Source organism: Sparus aurata, chromosome 4, assembly GCF_900880675.1.
Source record: "Sparus aurata chromosome 4, fSpaAur1.1, whole genome shotgun sequence".
In the NCBI taxonomy this organism is placed as follows: Eukaryota; Metazoa; Chordata; class Actinopteri; order Spariformes; family Sparidae; genus Sparus; species Sparus aurata.
The window spans coordinates 14,186,622-14,208,603 of NC_044190.1; the positions used below are offsets into that span (position 1 = coordinate 14,186,622).

The following is a 21,982-nucleotide window of genomic DNA, read 5'->3' on the forward strand; positions in this document are numbered from 1 at the left end:
TTTGTTCGAACACGTTTAGCCAAAATCCCCTGAACAATTGACCAAATCAAGAACTGCTGGAGAAGTTACTCTCATCTTTCTAAAAGGAGGATTTATGGCTGAGCTTTTGTAGTATATTGCTTAAGGTTTTAAAGGTCTAGGTAGTAAAGTGGAGCAGAGAGGTGAAGTCCTGCCTCTTTCAGTCTGCCCCATTGGACCTTATTTCACTTCATGCAGTTGTTTATAGTAAGAAAGAGACACATTTGTTTACGAGTTTGAATTGTGCCATTAATTGCACATATGTTTGTCAATTTTAAAGAAAAGAAGTCAGGAGTTACGTGGTCTCACTTTATCTGAAACCCAAACTGACTTGGCAAGTCATATAAATCTTGAACAATTAGACAAAGAAGAAATTATTTTCCCTGGATTCACTGATACATCCATCATTATAAACATAATTTTTATTGCTTCTACATATTCCACACCTTCTTCTGCACCAGGTGTGGTGCAAAACATTCATGGCTGTGACTAATTTGCTGTTTAATATTCTGTAGGTGTGGACTGTTGGAGCTGCAGACATTTTTTAGTATATTGTTAATACACTAATCAACATTTGAATGGTGAAATTCACAGCAGCACAGTCAACTTAAAATAGTCATAACGGAGAACTTTTAAAGTCATGACTTTACTATTCACCTTTACCACCAGTTATCAGTCTAGAAATTTCCTTTCAAATCTTTGTCATGACATAAAACATGTTTTGATGAAAAATCATGACACGATCTCTCAGTTTTTAAACAACGAAGTTGAACAAAGCATTCCTGTATTATTTTGTGTCATATTCTGGTCAGTTGTATTCTTATTAGCTTGACATGGAGGTGACAAATGTGAGGTCTCACCTGATATTCACGGTTGTCGTAAACACACACATCCTTTTTCACTATAAGGGAAACAGGCCAATTGATGAATGCATTTTAAATGTCACAGAGGCAAAAATTAGATGTGGCTATGCAATTTCAGCAACATGCACACACTCACCGCAAGTATAATTGAAACAACAGACTCCCATGGTGGCATTCAGAGTAAAACCAATAGGACAGGATGGCACTGAACCAGGGCACTGCCTAACATCACACTCTGTTCAAAGACACAGATGGACGAATGAACGATTGAATGAATGAATGAATGAATGAATGAATGAATGAATGAATACATGTTCACACCAATTCACCAACTGAGAAGTGAACCTTAAATAAGTACTCCAAAGGGCATGTGGTTTTCATAGTAGGCAGGAAAAAAGAATGTTGTTTTCATTTTGGGTCTGTTAGTCCTTCCACCAAGGCCTTCAGCAACTACCTGCCATATGTAATCTAATTTAATCTAATTATGAGCAGCCTTGCCACACAGTCTAGTTCATGCACTCATTGCAGACATGGTGCATGCTATCATCTTCGACCAAGCAGCCACAGTGGAAATTTCAGCTTTAAAATGGGTGTAAATTACATCCATTTTGAGCTTCTGGCAACAAGCTGTATGGAGGCATTTACATTTGTATTCTTTTATTTCAAGATTTGAAAACAAGTCCCCATCTACTTAGTTTTTTAGGAGCATGCTGCAATGCTGTTTTGCTGTAAAGCTCCAGAAATGTTCAATGGACTACATATCCTCCCCCAACTTTCCATCGGCTAAGAGGTGAGTAGATGATGACAAAATTGTAATTTTTGGGTGAACGGTCCCTTCAGGAGTCCTCTTGATCCTGAATACAGGTGTTTAAAATAGATGGAGTATGTGTATAATTTCTAAATACAGTAGAGACTTATAAAACCCAGTGTGAATCCAGGGGTTGCTACCATCTTGGTACATACTTACCACATTTCTCCTGTTGACAGCAGCCAACAGTGTCATTGACCTTGACCTGACCTTCCTGGTCACAGGTGAGGGCTGGCTGTGTTGGACAGGACATGGGACGGCAGATTACCTGCAGTGTGTCCTCCTCACATACACATACATCACAGCCTTCTGTCCATGTTGTATTGGCCTGAGGATACAGTGTTTTTTATAGAATTATGGCAGGAGACATGTCATTATCCTGGCTTGTCAAAAGGTTATGTAAAAATGACTGGCACTGATGACAAATAATTTACCTTTGTCCATTTTCCATTTGGCATGCGACAAATTTCTATCAGGAGAAATGATAAAGTATAAAGTCATTACCATTCATTCACTTGGTTTACCTACCTCAGGAGCTAAGGCTATGCTGAATGTTTTCTCACTGAATTAAGGTTAAGAATTATTTCTATGACGTTTTAAAGGAACATCATATTCCTAAACAGTGGTTTACAATTAAAATGAATTATTAAGATTTAAAGTCCTTCACCCATTGCTAAGGCACTGCATTGTGTAGTAGCCAATGGCTTCTATAACTGCTCAGCTTCAGGTAGTCAGTTTGTATGTTCCTCCTTTTAGTTTGCTATCACAGTCTGCCAACAGACTCAGACTACAATTTTGATTGCTTGAATCTAAGCTGTCCTAAATTACTGCTAGTCTAGCTCCATCTAAAGCTACATATTTCGTTTACATAAATATATTGAAGAGACTAATAAACACAAAGCAGTAACATGTATATATGTGCAGGGAACTAAAGAAAGAAAATGTTACAGACAGTTCTGCAACACTGGATAATGGAAATTTTGAACGATTTCCTCTTGATCAGTTATGGCAAAATGCTTGGTTAAAGATAAGTATAGATTCTTTCCGAGGTAAAAACAGCCAACATTAATTGTATGTCTAAGTAGAGCTGCTAAACTGGGTTTATGGCACCAAATTTGAATTGGTGATAGAATGATAAATGTGATTGCAAATTGGTCACAATAGTGGATTTGAACAGGTTTTTGGTTCAATGTCTGAAATAAGGGCTGCAGTTAACAGAAGCTTTAGAGATTTTTATTTAGAGATAATTATAAACTTTACAACTAGTAGATTGATCTGTTTATAGTAAAGTGTCTATACTATAGTGTCGTAAGATGCTTAATGTTGGTGACGTTGAAGCCAGTGAGTGTAGTTTGTTTTTCTGCCGATTTCAACTACGCATCAAAAATCCTGAAAAGTTCATCTGTGAAGATCATCTTGCAAAAGCCAAAATCCAGTTGATTAACATCTGGGTTAGCCTACAAAATAAAACCATCCTGACAGCGCTCTATAGGCTGCCAAAAACTGCAAGCAGGGTATTCTTAAATGAAAAATAACTGTCACCATACAGTAGTGCTATCTGCTCTTACCACAGGTGGGCATACATTCGTTTGAGCTTGAAGAGAGGAGAGTGGTGCCATTTGGGCAGTAGCAACCCTCCAGTGTCAGATTCAACATGGCACTGAACTCATTGACAGCATAGATGAATTTACTGTTGTACCTGCAGAGACAATAGCATACCATGTAAAGGCCACACCTTATTGCTGGTCAATGCATACATGGAAGAAAAAATGTATTGATTGTGATGAGCAACTACAATGTGTTGGTGAATTGCTTTACCAGGATTCACAGGTAGGCTCCACCAGAGGGCCACAGGCCTGATAAACTTTTGGACTTGGACATTTATACTCTATTAATAGATGAAAAGAAAATACTTATTTTAGTGGAGGTCATTGTATTGATGTTGTTGGTGAATGTTAAATTATGAGTGTGTTACAAGGTGTATTGTAGTTGCATACCACAGAGTCCTTTGGTGGCACTCCTCCAGTCAATACACACTCCGGCCTCAGCACAGGCATCAGCATAGGTTTGTAAACTGGAGCAGCCAATGTGATTAATGTGCAGGTGGCAAACGTCAAACTCACACGCCGTAAGAAATGGACTGTAGTCAATGAGCCTGTGGCAAGCTTCAAACAAACTGGGGAAGATGGGATTTACAGTCAGTATGGACACAGAACGCAAACTTAATGCATTATTGTACATTATCAAGCTGAGACAAGTGAATTAACTAGAAATATGTTGCATAGCAGGTGTTTAAATTGTATAAATTGTTTAATATGGCCTTTGCAGAGATTACATTTTACACGTGTTACCAATTTTCCCTTATAGTACCTGCTTTTGATGATGTCACAGATGGATGTATCGCAGGGGATAGGCACAGGTGTTGGTGTGGGGTGAACTGGAGGTTCACAGTAACTGTTGTTTGCATGCCACTCGTGTGCCATATTAGGACAGGAAGGATCAATTTTGCCACTTGGCAACATGCAGTCATCTGTCCGATTGTTGTCACATGTGCCTAGGGAAAGCCTCATCGTTAGTAAAACCATGACACAACACGAGTCAGCCCACTACTTTCATTGAAAATTCCTAGAACTGCTAGAATTATGTAGAAACCATTTTATGGCAAGCTCTTTTTTCAACACTCAATCATACTTAATACCAAATGTGTTAAATTTGGTCCAATCAGTTCTGACTGCTATTTCTGATCACTAGACTCTACATACAGTAAGAGGCGATTTATATCTACTGCAGAACTCACCACATTGTCCCCAGGTGTTATTGCCAAATTCACTATATGGCAGGTAGATACTGAATATGAGCCCAGAGAAGGTGACCTTGGCGTGGATTTTAGGGATGACGAGCACTGTATCAATACCAGTAGTGGTTATACGGAAGTCACTATTCTGATAAGCAGGACTTACGCGCTTGTCATTCACAGAAATCTGCAACAAAAAGCATTACGATATAAATGTAAGAAATAACCCTTTTCAAACTTCTATATAAAAGATTAGTATATTATGAACATCATTACAAGAAAGCTCTCCATAATGCCAGAGCAACTTATTATTTAGCATTGAGCAAATGTCGTCATCTAAACCATCAACGTGTCTGTTAAACCCAGTCCCAACTACATTGATTAAAGAAGTTCTACCTTTACTTAGCACAGGATATGTACAACAGTCCTTTCAGAATAGCTTCCTCATCTCTCCCTCATCACCCACCCTCTTTCTCTCCCTCTCCCTCTCTCTCAATGCAACCACTGTAGGCAGATGATTGCCCACCAATGAGTCCAGTTCTGCTCTGACGTTTCTGCCTGATAAAAGGTGATTTTTTCTTGCCACTGTTCTGTGCTTGCTCATGGGGTAAATGTTGGGTCTCTGTAGATAAATCAGTAAAGGAGTATGGTCTAGACCTGCTCAATTTGGAAAGTGTCATGAAATTACTTTTGTTGTGAATAGGCGCTATACAAATTGATTGACCGATGATTCATTGACATGTACATCATGAAAATAAAAAAAAGTATGTATAAAAGAGTTGCTGCAAGGAAAATGATGATAGTTTAATTACCTGGTTTGTGAAAATGCCATTAATATTCTTTTGGGTAATAAAGATCTTGTAGCTATTGTAGAAGACAGTGATGGACTGTGGACATGACAGGCCATCAAGTGCACCACAGTAGTAGTTATCGATCATAACACTGAAGTTGTATCTGGGGATTATCTCTTTCACCAGCCAGTAGGAACAGTTGCCTTGAAAACCATAGTAGGTTCCATCGAAGGTGACATAATGGGGGTCTCCCCAACCATAGCAGTTACCTTCAAACAATACAGATATTACATTTTTAAAAATATATTCCAAGTCATCTGGCCAATCCATTGTTATATGGTAACCTTGATAATTTTCAACCTTTATATTCTCAGAAAACAATGCAGTGTTATTCGCTCGCTTGGGTAAACTTGCATAAATCTGTGGCATAAAGTAATCACTTTTTTTTTGCCCTTGCCCCTGAGAGTCTGTGCATGCCAATGCCCTGTTTGTCAGTCTCTCAATGGGGATTGGAGGGGTTGTTATTTTCAATCAACATTCCTTTTAGACGTTATGTAGGAAACCTGAATTATTTTCTCCAGGGCATCTAACAATTGTTTAAATAATCTTTCTATTCCTCATTTCTCTCTCTGTCTGTCACTCACTGAAGACAGCAGACTACACACGGTGTACACAACAGTGCCAGAAACATGTCATGATAATGCAAAGGGGAGAAAGTGTGAAAAATCATCATAAATTGGGAGAAACATGGGAGAAACGTAACTGCAGGAGCAACGAAAGAGAGCGATGAAAAAAGGGAGTCAAAAATTGGGAAGGCTGGTGATTATGTGTGGACCCTATAGTTTTTGCAGCAGTCTCGCTTCATACTGGAACAATTGAAAAAAAATAGTTGTCCACTTAAGACACAAAAACATGGGAAAATAGGGTACAGGTTGAATAATACCAAGGCAACCCTCGTAGCATACAGAATATAATAAAGATAAAATACAATATTGATTAAGAAAAAAAAAAAAACTATACATAAAACAAAGTATTGCAACTGTTAAGCTTTTACAGGTTTAACCTAATGGTTTGGAAACCAAGCAAGATTTTAGAGGGTCAGACTTACATTGACATTCATAGTGAGAGCAGCATCCATCATCATTGTTCACTTCAATAGCAGGGTAGTTGTTTGCACACACTACAGGCTTCTGATTTGGACATTGTGTCTGGTTGTAGGTCACTTTGCCATTTTCACATGTTCCTACACTACAGTTACTCTCCCTCCAGCTTTCACCATCCTGGGGGTGGGGGGTCATAGATAGTGTTGTCATAGATTACCAAATTGATTGAAGAATAAAACATAAAAGTTCATTATATATGCAACAAATATAGAGAAGTACCTTTCTTGGAGGATATACATTGACACACTCTTTTGGTGGTGTAGGACACTCATGATGAATGGGCACTACTGTACAGTTCTCATTGCAGTACCCTATGTAACAGTGGCCATCATGGTCCGTCTCATTGTAGACTATTGTGCCTGAAAATGAGGCACAGGAAGATTGTTGAGAATAAGTTTGTCACCATTCCTACACCTTATGTGAGATCATATATTTCAGTTTACATACACTATTTTACCACATCGATTAGTCTTAATGAGTTAACAGAGTTAGCTGAGTCGTCTATAAAGTTTCTCCACCCTCTCTCTACAAGACCATTATGAAAATAGTGATGCCATGGCAACTCGGCTTGTGAATGAGCAGCTGTGATTATATGTAACAGTAACATATTGGACTATGTCTTTGAGTGAATTAGATGATTTATTTGCTGGGGCAATCACATTTTTACTGCCAAATTGAACTTTGACAATCACATTCATGCCATTGACTTGTAGCAAACCATCTGGACAGTAATGAAATTTGTAGGACCAAAAAACTTTTTGTGTTCAACATACGGCTAACCTGGGGTGTGTTTCTAACCTTTCAGATTATTTGATGGTTTTTGTTTCGGGTCGTGAATGTATTATACCAGTGTTTTAAAGCTTGGTCAGAGAAACAAAAATAAAACCAACTAAACTAAATAGACTATTCTTTAAACTATGAAATTATGCGTTTGATTTGTTTTGTCCAGTGAAGCACTATTCACACAGGACTAGTATTATCTGTGGCCTGTGCAGCCATGACATAATGCCCAGGAAATAACATCAGTAAATACAACTAAAGTAAAAAAGTACAGATATGTATAACTACTGCTTTAAGGCACTAGTGATGCTGCAAATTCCATGGTACTGATTTAGCAGTAAATGTTAGAGAGTAAGAGAGATCTAGAATTTAAAATGGATGTTCACAATGGTGTCACCCAAAGATGTAACTAAGGTTCAGAGAAAAAGTAGTCTTCATTAATCAGAACTTACCTGGGAGGAAATCTGTACCATTGTGAAGGCATTGGCAAATAAGGGGGGTTCTAGGCGGTTGAGAGGTCCTCCCTGTAACAACACTTAGTGGAAGGGTAGTGGTAGGTGAGTGACTTTTGTGTGTTGTTTTTGTTGTGGTAGAAAGTACTGTGGTGGGTAATGTAGAAGGAGAAGGAGAAGGCAGTGGACAACCACAGCATTCAAATTTGATCTCATAATCAAAACATTCTGGCTGAAGCCCTTGTTGACTGTTGTTGCATATGAGACCCACATCTGCATTGCAAGTCACAGCTTGTCCAACCTGTGACATTGAAAGACCTGGATAGAGAACAGCTCTACACTGGACTTGGACTGGCATTGGGCAAACATGGTAACCAGCAGAGATGATCTTATTGATGGATTCATCTTCTCCACCATCAGGGCCTGGTATGGGCTTCCCCAGATTGATCCATTCTGTCCAAACACATGTCATGGGATGTCCTCCAGGGCAAGGTGAAGTTGGGGTTGGCCCAATTGTAGTAGTTATTTCAGTTGTGGGAGAAGGTGTACTGGTTGTGGTTGGCTGAGTTGTTGGTGTTGTTTCAGTTGTGGTAGAAGGTGCAGTGGGTGTGGATGGCTGGGTTGTTGGTGTTGTTTCAGTTGTGGTAGAAGGTGCAGTGGTTGTGTTTGGCTGGGTTGTTGGTGTTGTTTCAGTTGTGGTAGAAGGTGTAGTGGTTGTGGTTGGCTGAGTTGTTGGTGTTGTTTCAGTTGTGGTAGAAGGTGTAGCTGTTGTGGTTGGCTGAGTTGTTGGTGTTGTTACAGTTGTGGTAGAAGGTGTAGCTGTTGTGGTTGGCTGAGTTGTTGGTGTTGTTTCAGTTGTGGTAGAAGGTGTAGCTGTTGTGGTTGGCTGAGTTGTTGGTGTTGTTTCAGTTGTGGTAGAAGGTGTAGTGGTTGTCGCTGGCGGAGTTGTAGTTGTTGTAGCAGTTGTTGTACTAGTAGTAGTAGGAGAAGGAGAAGAAGGTGTTGGACACCCACAGCATTCGAACTTGATCTCATAATCAAAGCATTCTTGCTGAAGTTCTTGTCGACTGTTGTTGCATATGAGACCCACGTCTTTATTGCAAATCACAGATTGTCCCACCTGTGTAATGGAAAGACCTGGGTAAAGAACTGCTCTACACTGGACTTGGACTGGAGTTGAGCAAACATGATAACCAGCAGAGATTATTTTATTGATGGATTCATCTTCTCCACCATCAGGGCCTAGTGTGGGCTTCCCCAGATTGATCCATTCTGTCCAACCACATGTCATGGTATGTCCCCCAGGACAAGGTGAAGTTGTGGGAGGCTGAGTTGTAGCAGTTGTTTCAGTTGTGGTAGAAGGTGCAGTGGTTGTGTTTGGCTGGGTTGTTGGTGTTGTTTCAGTTGCGGTAGAAGGTGTAGTGGTTGTGGTTGGCTGAGTTGTTGGTGTTGTTTCAGTTGTGGTAGAAGGTGTAGCTGTTGTGGTTGGCTGAGTTGTTGGTGTTGTTTCAGTTGTGGTAGAAGGTGTAGTGGTTGTCGCTGGCGTAGTTGTAGTTGTTGTAGCAGTTGTTGTACTAGTAGTAGTAGGAGAAGGAGAAGAAGGTGTTGGACACCCACAGCATTCAAACTTGATCTCATAATCAAAGCATTCTTGCTGAAGTTCTTGTCGACTGTTGTTGCATATGAGACCCACGTCTTTATTGCAAATCACAGATTGTCCCACCTGTGTAATGGAAAGACCTGGGTAAAGAACTGCTCTACACTGGACTTGGACTGGAGTTGAGCAAACATGATAACCAGCAGAGATTATTTTATTGATGGATTCATCTTCTCCACCATCAGGGCCTAGTGTGGGCTTCCCCAGATTGATCCATTCTGTCCAACCACATGTCATGGTATGTCCCCCAGGACAAGGTGAAGTTGTAGGAGGCTGAGTTGTAGCAGTTGTTTCAGTTGTGGTAGAAGGTGCAGTGGTTGTGTTTGGCTGGGTTGTTGGTGTTGTTTCAGTTGTGGTAGAAGGTGTAGTGGTTGTGGTTGGCTGAGTTGTTGGTGTTGTTTCAGTTGTGGTAGAAGGTGTAGCTGTTGTGGTTGGCTGAGTTGTTGGTGTTGTTTCAGTTGTGGTAGAAGGTGTAGTGGTTGTCGCTGGCGGAGTTGTAGTTGTTGTAGCAGTTGTTGTACTAGTAGTAGTAGGAGAAGGAGAAGAAGGTGTTGGACACCCACAGCATTCGAACTTGATCTCATAATCAAAGCATTCTTGCTGAAGCTCTTGTCGACTGTTGTTGCATAGGAGACCCACGTCTTTATTGCAAATCACAGATTGTCCCACCTGTGCAATGGAAAGACCTGGGTAAAGAACTGCTCTACACTGGACTTGGACTGGAGTTGAGCAAACATGATAACCAGCAGAGATTATTTTATTGATGGATTCATCTTCTCCACCATCAGGGCCTAGTGTGGGCTTCCCCAGATTGATCCATTCTGTCCAACCACATGTCATGGTATGTCCCCCAGGACAAGGTGAAGTTGTAGGAGGCTGAGTTGTAGCAGTTGTTTCAGTTGTGGTAGAAGGTGCAGTGGTTGTGTTTGGCTGGGTTGTTGGTGTTGTTTCAGTTGTGGTAGAAGGTGTAGTGGTTGGCTGAGTTGTTGGTGTTGTTTCAGTTGTGGTAGAAGGTGTAGCTGTTGTGGTTGGCTGAGTTGTTGGTGTTGTTTCAGTTGTGGTAGAAGGTGTAGTGGTTGTCGCTGGTGGAGTTGTAGTTGTTGTAGCAGTTGTTGTACTAGTAGTAGTAGGAGAAGGAGAAGAAGGTGTTGGACACCCACAGCATTCGAACTTGATCTCATAATCGAAGCATTCTTGCTGAAGTTCTTGTCGACTGTTGTTGCATATGAGACCCACGTCTTTATTGCAAATCACAGATTGTCCCACCTGTGTAATGGAAAGACCTGGGTAAAGAACTGCTCTACACTGGACTTGGACTGGAGTTGAGCAAACATGATAACCAGCAGAGATTATTTTATTGATGGATTCATCTTCTCCACCATCAGGGCCTAGTGTGGGCTTCCCCAGATTGATCCATTCTGTCCAACCACATGTCATGGTATGTCCCCCAGGACAAGGTGAAGTTGTAGGAGGCTGAGTTGTAGCAGTTGTTTCAGTTGTGGTAGAAGGTGCAGTGGTTGTGTTTGGCTGGGTTGTTGGTGTTGTTTCAGTTGTGGTAGAAGGTGTAGTGGTTGTGCTTGGCTGAGTTGTTGGTGTTGTTTCAGTTGTGGTAGAAGGTGTAGCTGTTGTGGTTGGCTGAGTTGTTGGTGTTGTTACAGTTGTGGTAGAAGGTGTAGCTGTTGTGGTTGGCTGAGTTGTTGGTGTTGTTTCAGTTGTGGTAGAAGGTGTAGCTGTTGTGGTTGGCTGAGTTGTTGGTGTTGTTTCAGTTGTGGTAGAAGGTGTAGTGGTTGTCGCTGGCGGAGTTGTAGTTGTTGTAGCAGTTGTTGTACTAGTAGTAGTAGGAGAAGGAGAAGAAGGTGTTGGACACCCACAGCATTCGAACTTGATCTCATAATCAAAGCATTCTTGCTGAAGTTCTTGTCGACTGTTGTTGCATATGAGACCCACGTCTTTATTGCAAATCACAGATTGTCCCACCTGTGTAATGGAAAGACCTGGGTAAAGAACTGCTCTACACTGGACCTGGACTGGAGTTGAGCAAACATGATAACCAGCAGAGATTATTTTATTGATGGATTCATCTTCTCCACCATCAGGGCCTAGTGTGGGCTTCCCCAGATTGATCCATTCTGTCCAACCACATGTCATGGTATGTCCCCCAGGACAAGGTGAAGTTGTAGGAGGCTGAGTTGTAGCAGTTGTTTCAGTTGTGGTAGAAGGTGCAGTGGTTGTGTTTGGCTGGGTTGTTGGTGTTGTTTCAGTTGTGGTAGAAGGTGTAGCTGTTGTGGTTGGCTGAGTTGTTGGTGTTGTTACAGTTGTGGTAGAAGGTGTAGCTGTTGTGGTTGGCTGAGTTGTTGGTGTTGTTTCAGTTGTGGTAGAAGGTGTAGCTGTTGTGGTTGGCTGAGTTGTTGGTGTTGTTTCAGTTGTGGTAGAAGGTGTAGTGGTTGTCGCTGGCGGAGTTGTAGTTGTTGTAGCAGTTGTTGTACTAGTAGTAGTAGGAGAAGGAGAAGAAGGTGTTGGACACCCACAGCATTCGAACTTGATCTCATAATCAAAGCATTCTTGCTGAAGTTCTTGTCGACTGTTGTTGCATATGAGACCCACGTCTTTATTGCAAATCACAGATTGTCCCACCTGTGTAATGGAAAGACCTGGGTAAAGAACTGCTCTACACTGGACTTGGACTGGAGTTGAGCAAACATGATAACCAGCAGAGATTATTTTATTGATGGATTCATCTTCTCCACCATCAGGGCCTAGTGTGGGCTTCCCCAGATTGATCCATTCTGTCCAACCACATGTCATGGTATGTCCCCCAGGACAAGGTGAAGTTGTGGGAGGCTGAGTTGTAGCAGTTGTTTCAGTTGTGGTAGAAGGTGCAGTGGTTGTGTTTGGCTGGGTTGTTGGTGTTGTTTCAGTTGCGGTAGAAGGTGTAGTGGTTGTGGTTGGCTGAGTTGTTGGTGTTGTTTCAGTTGTGGTAGAAGGTGTAGCTGTTGTGGTTGGCTGAGTTGTTGGTGTTGTTTCAGTTGTGGTAGAAGGTGTAGTGGTTGTCGCTGGCGTAGTTGTAGTTGTTGTAGCAGTTGTTGTACTAGCAGTAGTAGGAGAAGGAGAAGAAGGTGTTGGACACCCACAGCATTCGAACTTGATCTCATAATCAAAGCATTCTTGCTGAAGTTCTTGTCGACTGTTGTTGCATATGAGACCCACGTCTTTATTGCAAACCACAGATTGTCCCACCTGTGTAATGGAAAGACCTGGGTAAAGAACTGCTCTACACTGGACTTGGACTGGAGTTGAGCAAACATGATAACCAGCAGAGATTATTTTATTGATGGATTCATCTTCTCCACCATCAGGGCCTAGTGTGGGCTTCCCCAGATTGATCCATTCTGTCCAACCACATGTCATGGTATGTCCCCCAGGACAAGGTGAAGTTGTAGGAGGCTGAGTTGTAGCAGTTGTTTCAGTTGTGGTAGAAGGTGCAGTGGTTGTGTTTGGCTGGGTTGTTGGTGTTGTTTCAGTTGTGGTAGAAGGTGTAGTGGTTGTGGTTGGCTGAGTTGTTGGTGTTGTTTCAGTTGTGGTAGAAGGTGTAGCTGTTGTGGTTGGCTGAGTTGTTGGTGTTGTTACAGTTGTGGTAGAAGGTGTAGCTGTTGTGGTTGGCTGAGTTGTTGGTGTTGTTTCAGTTGTGGTAGAAGGTGTAGCTGTTGTGGTTGGCTGAGTTGTTGGTGTTGTTTCAGTTGTGGTAGAAGGTGTAGTGGTTGTCGCTGGCGGAGTTGTAGTTGTTGTAGCAGTTGTTGTACTAGTAGTAGTAGGAGAAGGAGAAGAAGGTGTTGGACACCCACAGCATTCGAACTTGATCTCATAATCAAAGCATTCTTGCTGAAGCTCTTGTCGACTGTTGTTGCATATGAGACCCACGTCTTTATTGCAAATCACAGATTGTCCCACCTGTGTAATGGAAAGACCTGGGTAAAGAACTGCTCTACACTGGACTTGGACTGGAGTTGAGCAAACATGATAACCAGCAGAGATTATTTTATTGATGGATTCATCTTCTCCACCATCAGGGCCTAGTGTGGGCTTCCCCAGATTGATCCATTCTGTCCAACCACATGTCATGGTATGTCCCCCAGGACAAGGTGAAGTTGTAGGAGGCTGAGTTGTAGCAGTTGTTTCAGTTGTGGTAGAAGGTGCAGTGGTTGTGTTTGGCTGGGTTGTTGGTGTTGTTTCAGTTGTGGTAGAAGGTGTAGTGGTTGGCTGAGTTGTTGGTGTTGTTTCAGTTGTGGTAGAAGGTGTAGCTGTTGTGGTTGGCTGAGTTGTTGGTGTTGTTTCAGTTGTGGTAGAAGGTGTAGTGGTTGTCGCTGGCGGAGTTGTAGTTGTTGTAGCAGTTGTTGTACTAGTAGTAGTAGGAGAAGGAGAAGAAGGTGTTGGACACCCACAGCATTCGAACTTGATCTCATAATCAAAGCATTCTTGCTGAAGCTTCTTGTCGACTGTTGTTGCATATGAGACCCACGTCTTTATTGCAAATCACAGATTGTCCCACCTGTGTAATGGAAAGACCTGGGTAAAGAACTGCTCTACACTGGACTTGGACTGGAGTTGAGCAAACATGATAACCAGCAGAGATTATTTTATTGATGGATTCATCTTCTCCACCATCAGGGCCTAGTGTGGGCTTCCCCAGATTGATCCATTCTGTCCAACCACATGTCATGGTATGTCCCCCAGGACAAGGTGAAGTTGTAGGAGGCTGAGTTGTAGCAGTTGTTTCAGTTGTGGTAGAAGGTGCAGTGGTTGTGTTTGGCTGGGTTGTTGGTGTTGTTTCAGTTGTGGTAGAAGGTGTAGTGGTTGTGGTTGGCTGAGTTGTTGGTGTTGTTTCAGTTGTGGTAGAAGGTGTAGCTGTTGTGGTTGGCTGAGTTGTTGGTGTTGTTTCAGTTGTGGTAGAAGGTGTAGCTGTTGTGGTTGGCTGAGTTGTTGGTGTTGTTTCAGTTGTGGTAGAAGGTGTAGCTGTTGTGGTTGGCTGAGTTGTTGGTGTTGTTTCAGTTGTGGTAGAAGGTGTAGTGGTTGTCGCTGGCGGAGTTGTAGTTGTTGTAGCAGTTGTTGTACTAGTAGTAGTAGGAGAAGGAGAAGAAGGTGTTGGACACCCACAGCATTCGAACTTGATCTCATAATCAAAGCATTCTTGCTGAAGCTCTTGTCGACTGTTGTTGCATATGAGACCCACGTCTTTATTGCAAATCACAGATTGTCCCACCTGTGTAAATGAAAGACCTGGGTAAAGAACTGCTCTACACTGGACTTGGACTGGAGTTGAGCAAACATGATAACCAGCAGAGATTATTTTATTGATGGATTCATCTTCTCCACCATCAGGGCCTAGTGTGGGCTTCCCCAGATTGATCCATTCTGTCCAACCACATGTCATGGTATGTCCCCCAGGACAAGGTGAAGTTGTAGGAGGCTGAGTTGTAGCAGTTGTTTCAGTTGTGGTAGAAGGTGCAGTGGTTGTGTTTGGCTGGGTTGTTGGTGTTGTTTCAGTTGTGGTAGAAGGTGTAGTGGTTGGCTGAGTTGTTGGTGTTGTTTCAGTTGTGGTAGAAGGTGTAGCTGTTGTGGTTGGCTGAGTTGTTGGTGTTGTTTCAGTTGTGGTAGAAGGTGTAGTGGTTGTCGCTGGCGGAGTTGTAGTTGTTGAAGCAGTTGTTGTACTAGTAGTAGTAGGAGAAGGAGAAGAAGGTGTTGGACACCCACAGCATTCGAACTTGATCTCATAATCAAAGCATTCTTGCTGAAGTTCTTGTCGACTGTTGTTGCATATGAGACCCACGTCTTTATTGCAAATCACAGATTGTCCCACCTGTGTAATGGAAAGACCTGGGTAAAGAACTGCTCTACACTGGACTTGGACTGGAGTTGAGCAAACATGATAACCAGCAGAGATTATTTTATTGATGGATTCATCTTCTCCACCATCAGGGCCTAGTGTGGGCTTCCCCAGATTGATCCATTCTGTCCAACCACATGTCATGGTATGTCCCCCAGGACAAGGTGAAGTTGTAGGAGGCTGAGTTGTAGCAGTTGTTTCAGTTGTGGTAGAAGGTGCAGTGGTTGTGTTTGGCTGGGTTGTTGGTGTTGTTTCAGTTGTGGTAGAAGGTGTAGTGGTTGTGGTTGGCTGAGTTGTTGGTGTTGTTTCAGTTGTGGTAGAAGGTGTAGCTGTTGTGGTTGGCTGAGTTGTTGGTGTTGTTACAGTTGTGGTAGAAGGTGTAGCTGTTGTGGTTGGCTGAGTTGTTGGTGTTGTTTCAGTTGTGGTAGAAGGTGTAGCTGTTGTGGTTGGCTGAGGTGTTGGTGTTGTTTCAGTTGTGGTAGAAGGAGTAGTGGTTGTCGCTGGCGGAGTTGTAGTTGTTGTAGCAGTTGTTGTACTAGTAGTAGTAGGAGAAGGAGAAGAAGGTGTTGGACACCCACAGCATTCGAACTTGATCTCATAATCAAAGCATTCTTGCTGAAGCTCTTGTCGACTGTTGTTGCATATGAGACCCACGTCTTTATTGCAAATCACAGATTGTCCCACCTGTGTAATGGAAAGACCTGGGTAAAGAACTGCTCTACACTGGACTTGGACTGGAGTTGAGCAAACATGATAACCAGCAGAGATTATTTTATTGATGGATTCATCTTCTCCACCATCAGGGCCTAGTGTGGGCTTCCCCAGATTGATCCATTCTGTCCAACCACATGTCATGGTATGTCCCCCAGGACAAGGTGAAGTTGTAGGAGGCTGAGTTGTAGCAGTTGTTTCAGTTGCGGTAGAAGGTGCAGTGGTTGTGTTTGGCTGGGTCGTTGGTGTTGTTTCAGTTGTGGTAGAAGGTGTAGTGGTTGTGGTTGGCTGAGTTGTTGGTGTTGTTTCAGTTGTGGTAGAAGGTGTAGCTGTTGTGGTTGGCTGAGTTGTTGGTGTTGTTACAGTTGTGGTCGAAGGTGTAGCTGTTGTGGTTGGCTGAGTTGTTGGTGTTGTTTCAGTTGTGGTAGAAGGAGTAGTGGTTGTTGCTGGCGGAGTTGTAGTTGTTGTAGCAGTTGTTGTACTAGTAGTAGTAGGAGAAGGAGAAGAAGGTGTTGGACACCCACAGCATTCGAACTTGATCTCATAATCAAAGCATTCTTGCTGAAGCTGTTGTCGACTGTTGTTGCATATGAGACCCACGTCTTTATTGCAAATCACAGATTGTCCTACCTGTGTAATGGAAAGACCTGGGTAAAGAACTGCTCTACACTGGACTTGGACTGGAGTTGTGCAAACATGATAACCAGCAGAGATTATTTTATTGATGGATTCATCTTCTCCACCATCAGGGCCTAGTGTGGGCTTCCCCAGATTGATCCATTCTGTCCAACCACATGTCATGGTATGTCCCCCAGGACAAGGTGAAGTTGTAGGAGGCTGAGTTGTAGCAGTTGTTTCAGTTGTGGTAGAAGGTGCAGTGGTTGTGTTTGGCTGGGTTGTTGGTGTTGTTTCAGTTGTGGTAGAAGGTGTAGTGGTTGTGGTTGGCTGAGTTGTTGAGGTTGTTTCAGTTGTGGTCGAAGTTGTAGCTGTTGATGTTGGCTGAGTTGTTGGTGTTGTTTCAGTTGTGGTAGAAGGTGTAGTGGTTGTCGCTGGCGGAGTTGTAGTTGTTGTAGCAGTTGTTGTACTAGTAGTAGTAGGAGAAGGAGAAGAAGGTGTTGGACACCCACAGCATTCGAACTTGATCTCATAATCAAAGCATTCTTGCTGAAGCTGTTGTCGACTGTTGTTGCATATGAGACCCACGTCTTTATTGCAAATCACAGATTGTCCTACCTGTGTAATGGAAAGACCTGGGTAAAGAACTGCTCTACACTGGACTTGGACTGGAGTTGAGCAAACATGATAACCAGCAGAGATTATTTTATTGATGGATTCATCTTCTCCACCATCAGGGCCTAGTGTGGGCTTCCCCAGATTGATCCATTCTGTCCAACCACATGTCATGGTATGTCCCCCAGGACAAGGTGAAGTTGTAGGAGGCTGAGTTGTAGCAGTTGTTTCAGTTGTGGTAGAAGGTGTAGTGGTTGTGGTTGGCTGGGTTGTTGGTGTTGTTTCAGTTGTGGTAGAAGGTGTAGTGGTTGTGGTTGGCTGAGTTGTTGGTGTTGTTTCAGTTGTGGTAGAGGGTGTAGCTGATGTGGTTGGCTGAGTTGTTGGTGTTGTTGCAGTTGTTGTAGAAGGTATAGTGGTTGTCGCTGGCGGAGTTGTAGTTGTTGTAGCAGTTGTTGTACTAGTAGTAGAAGTAGGAGAAGGAGAAGAAGGTGTTGGACACCCACAGCATTCAAACTTGATCTCATAATCAAAGCATTCTTGCTGAAGTTCTTGTCGACTGTTGTTGCATATGAGACCCACGTCTTTATTGCAAATCACAGATTGTCCCACCTGTGTAATGGAAAGACCTGGGTAAAGAACTGCTCTACACTGGACTTGGACTGGAGTTGAGCAAACATGATAACCAGCAGAGATTATTTTATTGATGGATTCATCTTCTCCACCATCAGGGCCTAGTGTGGGCTTCCCCAGATTGATCCATTCTGTCCAACCACATGTCATGGTATGTCCCCCAGGACAAGGTGAAGTTGTAGGAGGCTGAGTTGTAGCAGTTGTTTCAGTTGTGGTAGAAGGTGCAGTGGTTGTGTTTGGCTGGGTTGTTGGTGTTGTTTCAGTTGTGGTAGAAGGTGTAGTGGTTGTGGTTGGCTGAGTTGTTGGTGTTGTTTCAGTTGTGGTAGAAGGTGTAGCTGTTGTGGTCGGCTGAGTTGTTGGTGTTGTTTCAGTTGTGGTAGAAGGTGTAGTGGTTGTCGCTGGCGGAGTTGTAGTTGTTGTAGCAGTTGTTGTACTAGTAGTAGTAGGAGAAGGAGAAGAAGGTGTTGGACACCCACAGCATTCAAACTTGATCTCATAATCAAAGCATTCTTGCTGAAGCCCTTGTCGACTGTTGTTGCATATGAGACCCACGTCTTTATTGCAAATCACAGATTGTCCTACCTGTGTAATGGAAAGACCTGGGTAAAGAACTGCTCTACACTGGACTTGGACTGGAGTCGAGCAAACATGATAACCAGCAGAGATTATTTTATTGATGGATTCATCTTCTCCACCATCAGGGCCTAGTGTGGGCTTCCCCAGATTGATCCATTCTGTCCAACCACATGTCATGGTATGTCCCCCAGGACAAGTTGAAGTTGGGGGTGGCCCAGTTGTAGTAGTTGTTTCAGTTGTGGTAGAAGGTGTACTGGTTGAAGGAGGTTGAGTTGCAGTAGTTGTTTCAGTTGTGGTAGAAGGTGTAGTGGTTGTTGTTGGCTGAGGTGTTGGTGTTTCAGTTGTGATAGAAGGTGTAGTGGTTGTGGTTGGCTGGGTTGTTGGTGTTATTTCAGTTGTGGTAGAAGGTGTAGTGGTTGTGGCTGGCTGAGTTGTTGTTGTTGTTTCAGTTGTGGTAGAAGGTGTAGTGGTTGTAGGTGGCAGAGTTGTAGTTGTTGTAGCAGTTCTTGTGCTACTAGTACTGGGGGAAGGAGAAGAAGGTGTTGGACACCCACAGCATTCGAACTTGATCTCATAATCAAAGCATTCTTGCTGAAACTCTTGTCGACTGTTGTTGCATATGAGACCCACGTCTTTATTGCAAATCACAGATTGTCCCACCTGTGACATGGAAAGACCTGGGTAAAGAACAGCTCTACACTGGACTTGGACTGGAGTTGAGCAAACATGATAACCAGCAGAGATTATCTTATTGATGGATTCATCTTCTCCACCATCAGTGCCTGGTGTGGGCTTCCCCAGATTGATCCATTCTGTCCAACCACATGTCATGGTATGTCCCCCAGGGCAAGTTGAAGTTGGGGGTGGCCCAGTAGTAGTTGTTGTTTCAGTTGTGGTAGCGGGTGTACTGGTTGTAGGAGGATGAGTTGTAGTTGTTGTTTCAGTTGTTGTAGAAGGTGCATTGGTTGAGGTTGGCTGGGTTGTTGGTGTTGTTTCAGTTGTGGTAGAAGGTGTTGTTGTTTTAGTTGTGACAGTATTTGTTGCAGGTTTTGGTGTTGTGCTGCATTGCACTGTCTTGCAACACTTAACCTTTATTTCGTAATCCAAACATATGGGAGGATTCTGTAAATTGTTCTCACACAGGAGTCCTTGCTTATTACATGTTACTGTTTGTCCTAATTGATTTAGGGGATGCCCTGGATAATACACAGCCTGACACTCAACTTCCTCTGGATTCTCACAGATCTTGTAACCTTTCTGGATGGTGTGTTTGATAGTTTCATTGTCCCCACCTCCAGGACCATATTGGGGGTAGTCTGAACTAATCCACTGTGACCAGTAGCATAATGTTTCTTCACAAGGCATTGTTGTGGTTATCATTGGGGGTTTAGTTGTCGAGCCTGTAGGTGTTGTAGAGTGAACTGGCTTTGTTGCAGTAGTTAAAGGTGTTGTTGTTGTTTTTTCAGTTGTGGTAGACGGTGTGGTTGGCTGAGTTGTTAGTGATATTTCAGTTGTGGTAGAGGGTGTAGTGGATGTAGTTGGCCGATTTGTAGTTGTTGTTTCAGCTGTACTAAAGGGTGCTGTTGTTTTGGTTGAGACAGTATTTGTTGTAGGCTTTGGTGTTGTGCTGCACTGCACTGTCTTGCAACACTTAACCTTTATTTCGTAATCCAAACATATGGGAGGATTCTGTAAATTGTTCTCACACAGGAGTCCTTGCTTATTACATGTTACTGTTTGTCCTAATTGATTTAGTGGAACCCCTGGATAATGCACAGCCTGACACTCAACTTCCTCTGGATTCTCACAGATCTTATACCCTTTCTGAATGGTGTGTTTGATAGTTTCATTGTCCCCACCTCCAGGACCATATTGAGGGTAGTCTGAACTAATCCACTGTGACCAGTAGCATAATGTTTCTTCACAAGGCATTGTTGTGGTTATTATTGGAGGCTTTGATGTCGAGCCTGTAGGTGCTGTAGAGGGAGTTGGCTTTGTTGTAGTGGTTGAAGGTATTGTAGTTGTTATCGTTGTTGAAGGAGCAGGTGTCGTTGGGCATGCATTAAAGTCACAACATAGAACTCTGACTTGGTAGTTAAAGCACAAGGCCAGTGGTCCTGATTGGTCTTCATTTCTGCATGTCAGCCCCTTAGCCAGGTTACACTGCACCACTTGTCCCACATCTTCAATGGTGACATTAGGAAATTTCTCAGCTCTACACTGGATCTGGCTTGGGTTGTCACATATATTGTGCCCTGCTTCTCTAATGTTTGCAAATGTTTCATTGTCTCCTCCTGGAGTTCCAAGTGTTGGGAAGCTGGTGTCATACCATGGTGACCACTGACAGGCATTACATGGGACTGTGGACACATAATTCAGGCATTGGTAATATGGTAAAACTCACAATATACAGCTGAATATCTCTTTTTTTCCAAATCAAATATCTATCCCTACCTTTTGTTGTTGTAAAAACAAAGGTGGTTGTCGGACTGGTTGCAGTTGGCATATGTGTTGTTGGTGTTGGTACTGGGCATGGGTATGACCTCTTGTCAATGGTACCATTTTTCCCACACACTGCTGTGATACAGTTACCATGTCCATCTGTTGTGTTGTAGATGGTATAGCCAGGAGGATATTCGTTTCCACGATATGTGCAATTACAGTCTGTAACGATAGGAAAAGTATCATTAAAGATGTGAACCTTTGTGTAGATGTGTACTTTTCCAACCCATATTCTCTCAAAATCTCTGCATACCTTGGTCATCATAATGGCATTGGATGGTCGATGAACTGCATGTACTTCAAAGGAGAGAGCATTACATTTACTCTCAGTTTTGATTTGTTTTTGGTTAGTTCAATCTCATGACAATGTTATATACCTTTGATGGCACAGGTAATATATGCAAGACCTACCATGTAAAACAGTTTTTGGTTGTTGGTACTGTGTCACCACTATTGTAGTGTCTCCCTTCTTGATCGTAGCAGCCACATTGTTCTTTTACAACACATTTCATTGTATCCTCATCAAAGTATGGCTGAGCAGGAGGACATTTTGGATAGCAACCTAATCCAAAAAGAAAGACAGTTGTTCTTAGAGTGTAAAAAATGGGTTCTTTACTCCTTGTTGGCATTATTAATTATATTGGTACCAACAGTACCTTTTTTGTTGTTTGCATGGCATATTGTTTGATGTTGTTGTAAAAACAACGATAAGAAAACAGCCATTCAAGTGGTCAATCTTGAATCTTGAATTGTAGATCAGTAGATCATGAGAAGTTAGAAAAACTTATCTTGTACCTTCAAGAGGGGGTATCTGTGTAGAGCAGTTGCCTGATGGATTCCTGCAGGTTTTCATACAAGGGGATCCACATGGCATGTAGTGCCACTCACATTCACCAGGGGGATTGTAGTAATCACAGAAGAGAGCTGAGAGAAAAAATGAAAATCACTAATAATTCTTACTTATTATAGGCATGCTCTAGATTGGATTACTTATAGAGATTACTGATTTTAGCTGTGTGGTTGTATATTGCCTTAATTTTTACCTTACTATATCAACACATGTGGTCAGAAGCCAGTGAATTGCAGGACTAATGAAAGAGACCACGAAAAAGTGTCATTATTCTTA

General features: G+C 42.6%; 1 protein-coding gene across 1 annotated transcript in view; it reads right to left on the reverse strand.

The window, feature by feature from the left end:
* LOC115580390 (mucin-5AC-like) overlaps positions 1–21,982 on the reverse strand; it is a 48,132-nt gene that overhangs the window by 5,931 nt on the left and 20,219 nt on the right. The window contains exons 24-41 of the mRNA XM_030414679.1: positions 21,652–21,780; positions 21,268–21,418; positions 21,110–21,153; positions 20,809–21,018; positions 20,443–20,714; positions 7,670–10,907; positions 6,657–6,796; positions 6,383–6,554; positions 5,296–5,543; positions 4,487–4,670; positions 4,060–4,243; positions 3,687–3,865; positions 3,508–3,577; positions 3,258–3,388; positions 2,124–2,158; positions 1,849–2,017; positions 1,018–1,116; positions 879–919 (exon numbers count right to left, since the gene is read on the reverse strand). Coding sequence (XP_030270539.1) covers positions 879–919; positions 1,018–1,116; positions 1,849–2,017; positions 2,124–2,158; positions 3,258–3,388; positions 3,508–3,577; positions 3,687–3,865; positions 4,060–4,243; positions 4,487–4,670; positions 5,296–5,543; positions 6,383–6,554; positions 6,657–6,796; positions 7,670–10,907; positions 20,443–20,714; positions 20,809–21,018; positions 21,110–21,153; positions 21,268–21,418; positions 21,652–21,780 — 5,696 coding nt within the window. The remainder of the gene's footprint in view (positions 1–878; positions 920–1,017; positions 1,117–1,848; positions 2,018–2,123; positions 2,159–3,257; positions 3,389–3,507; positions 3,578–3,686; positions 3,866–4,059; positions 4,244–4,486; positions 4,671–5,295; positions 5,544–6,382; positions 6,555–6,656; positions 6,797–7,669; positions 10,908–20,442; positions 20,715–20,808; positions 21,019–21,109; positions 21,154–21,267; positions 21,419–21,651; positions 21,781–21,982) is intronic.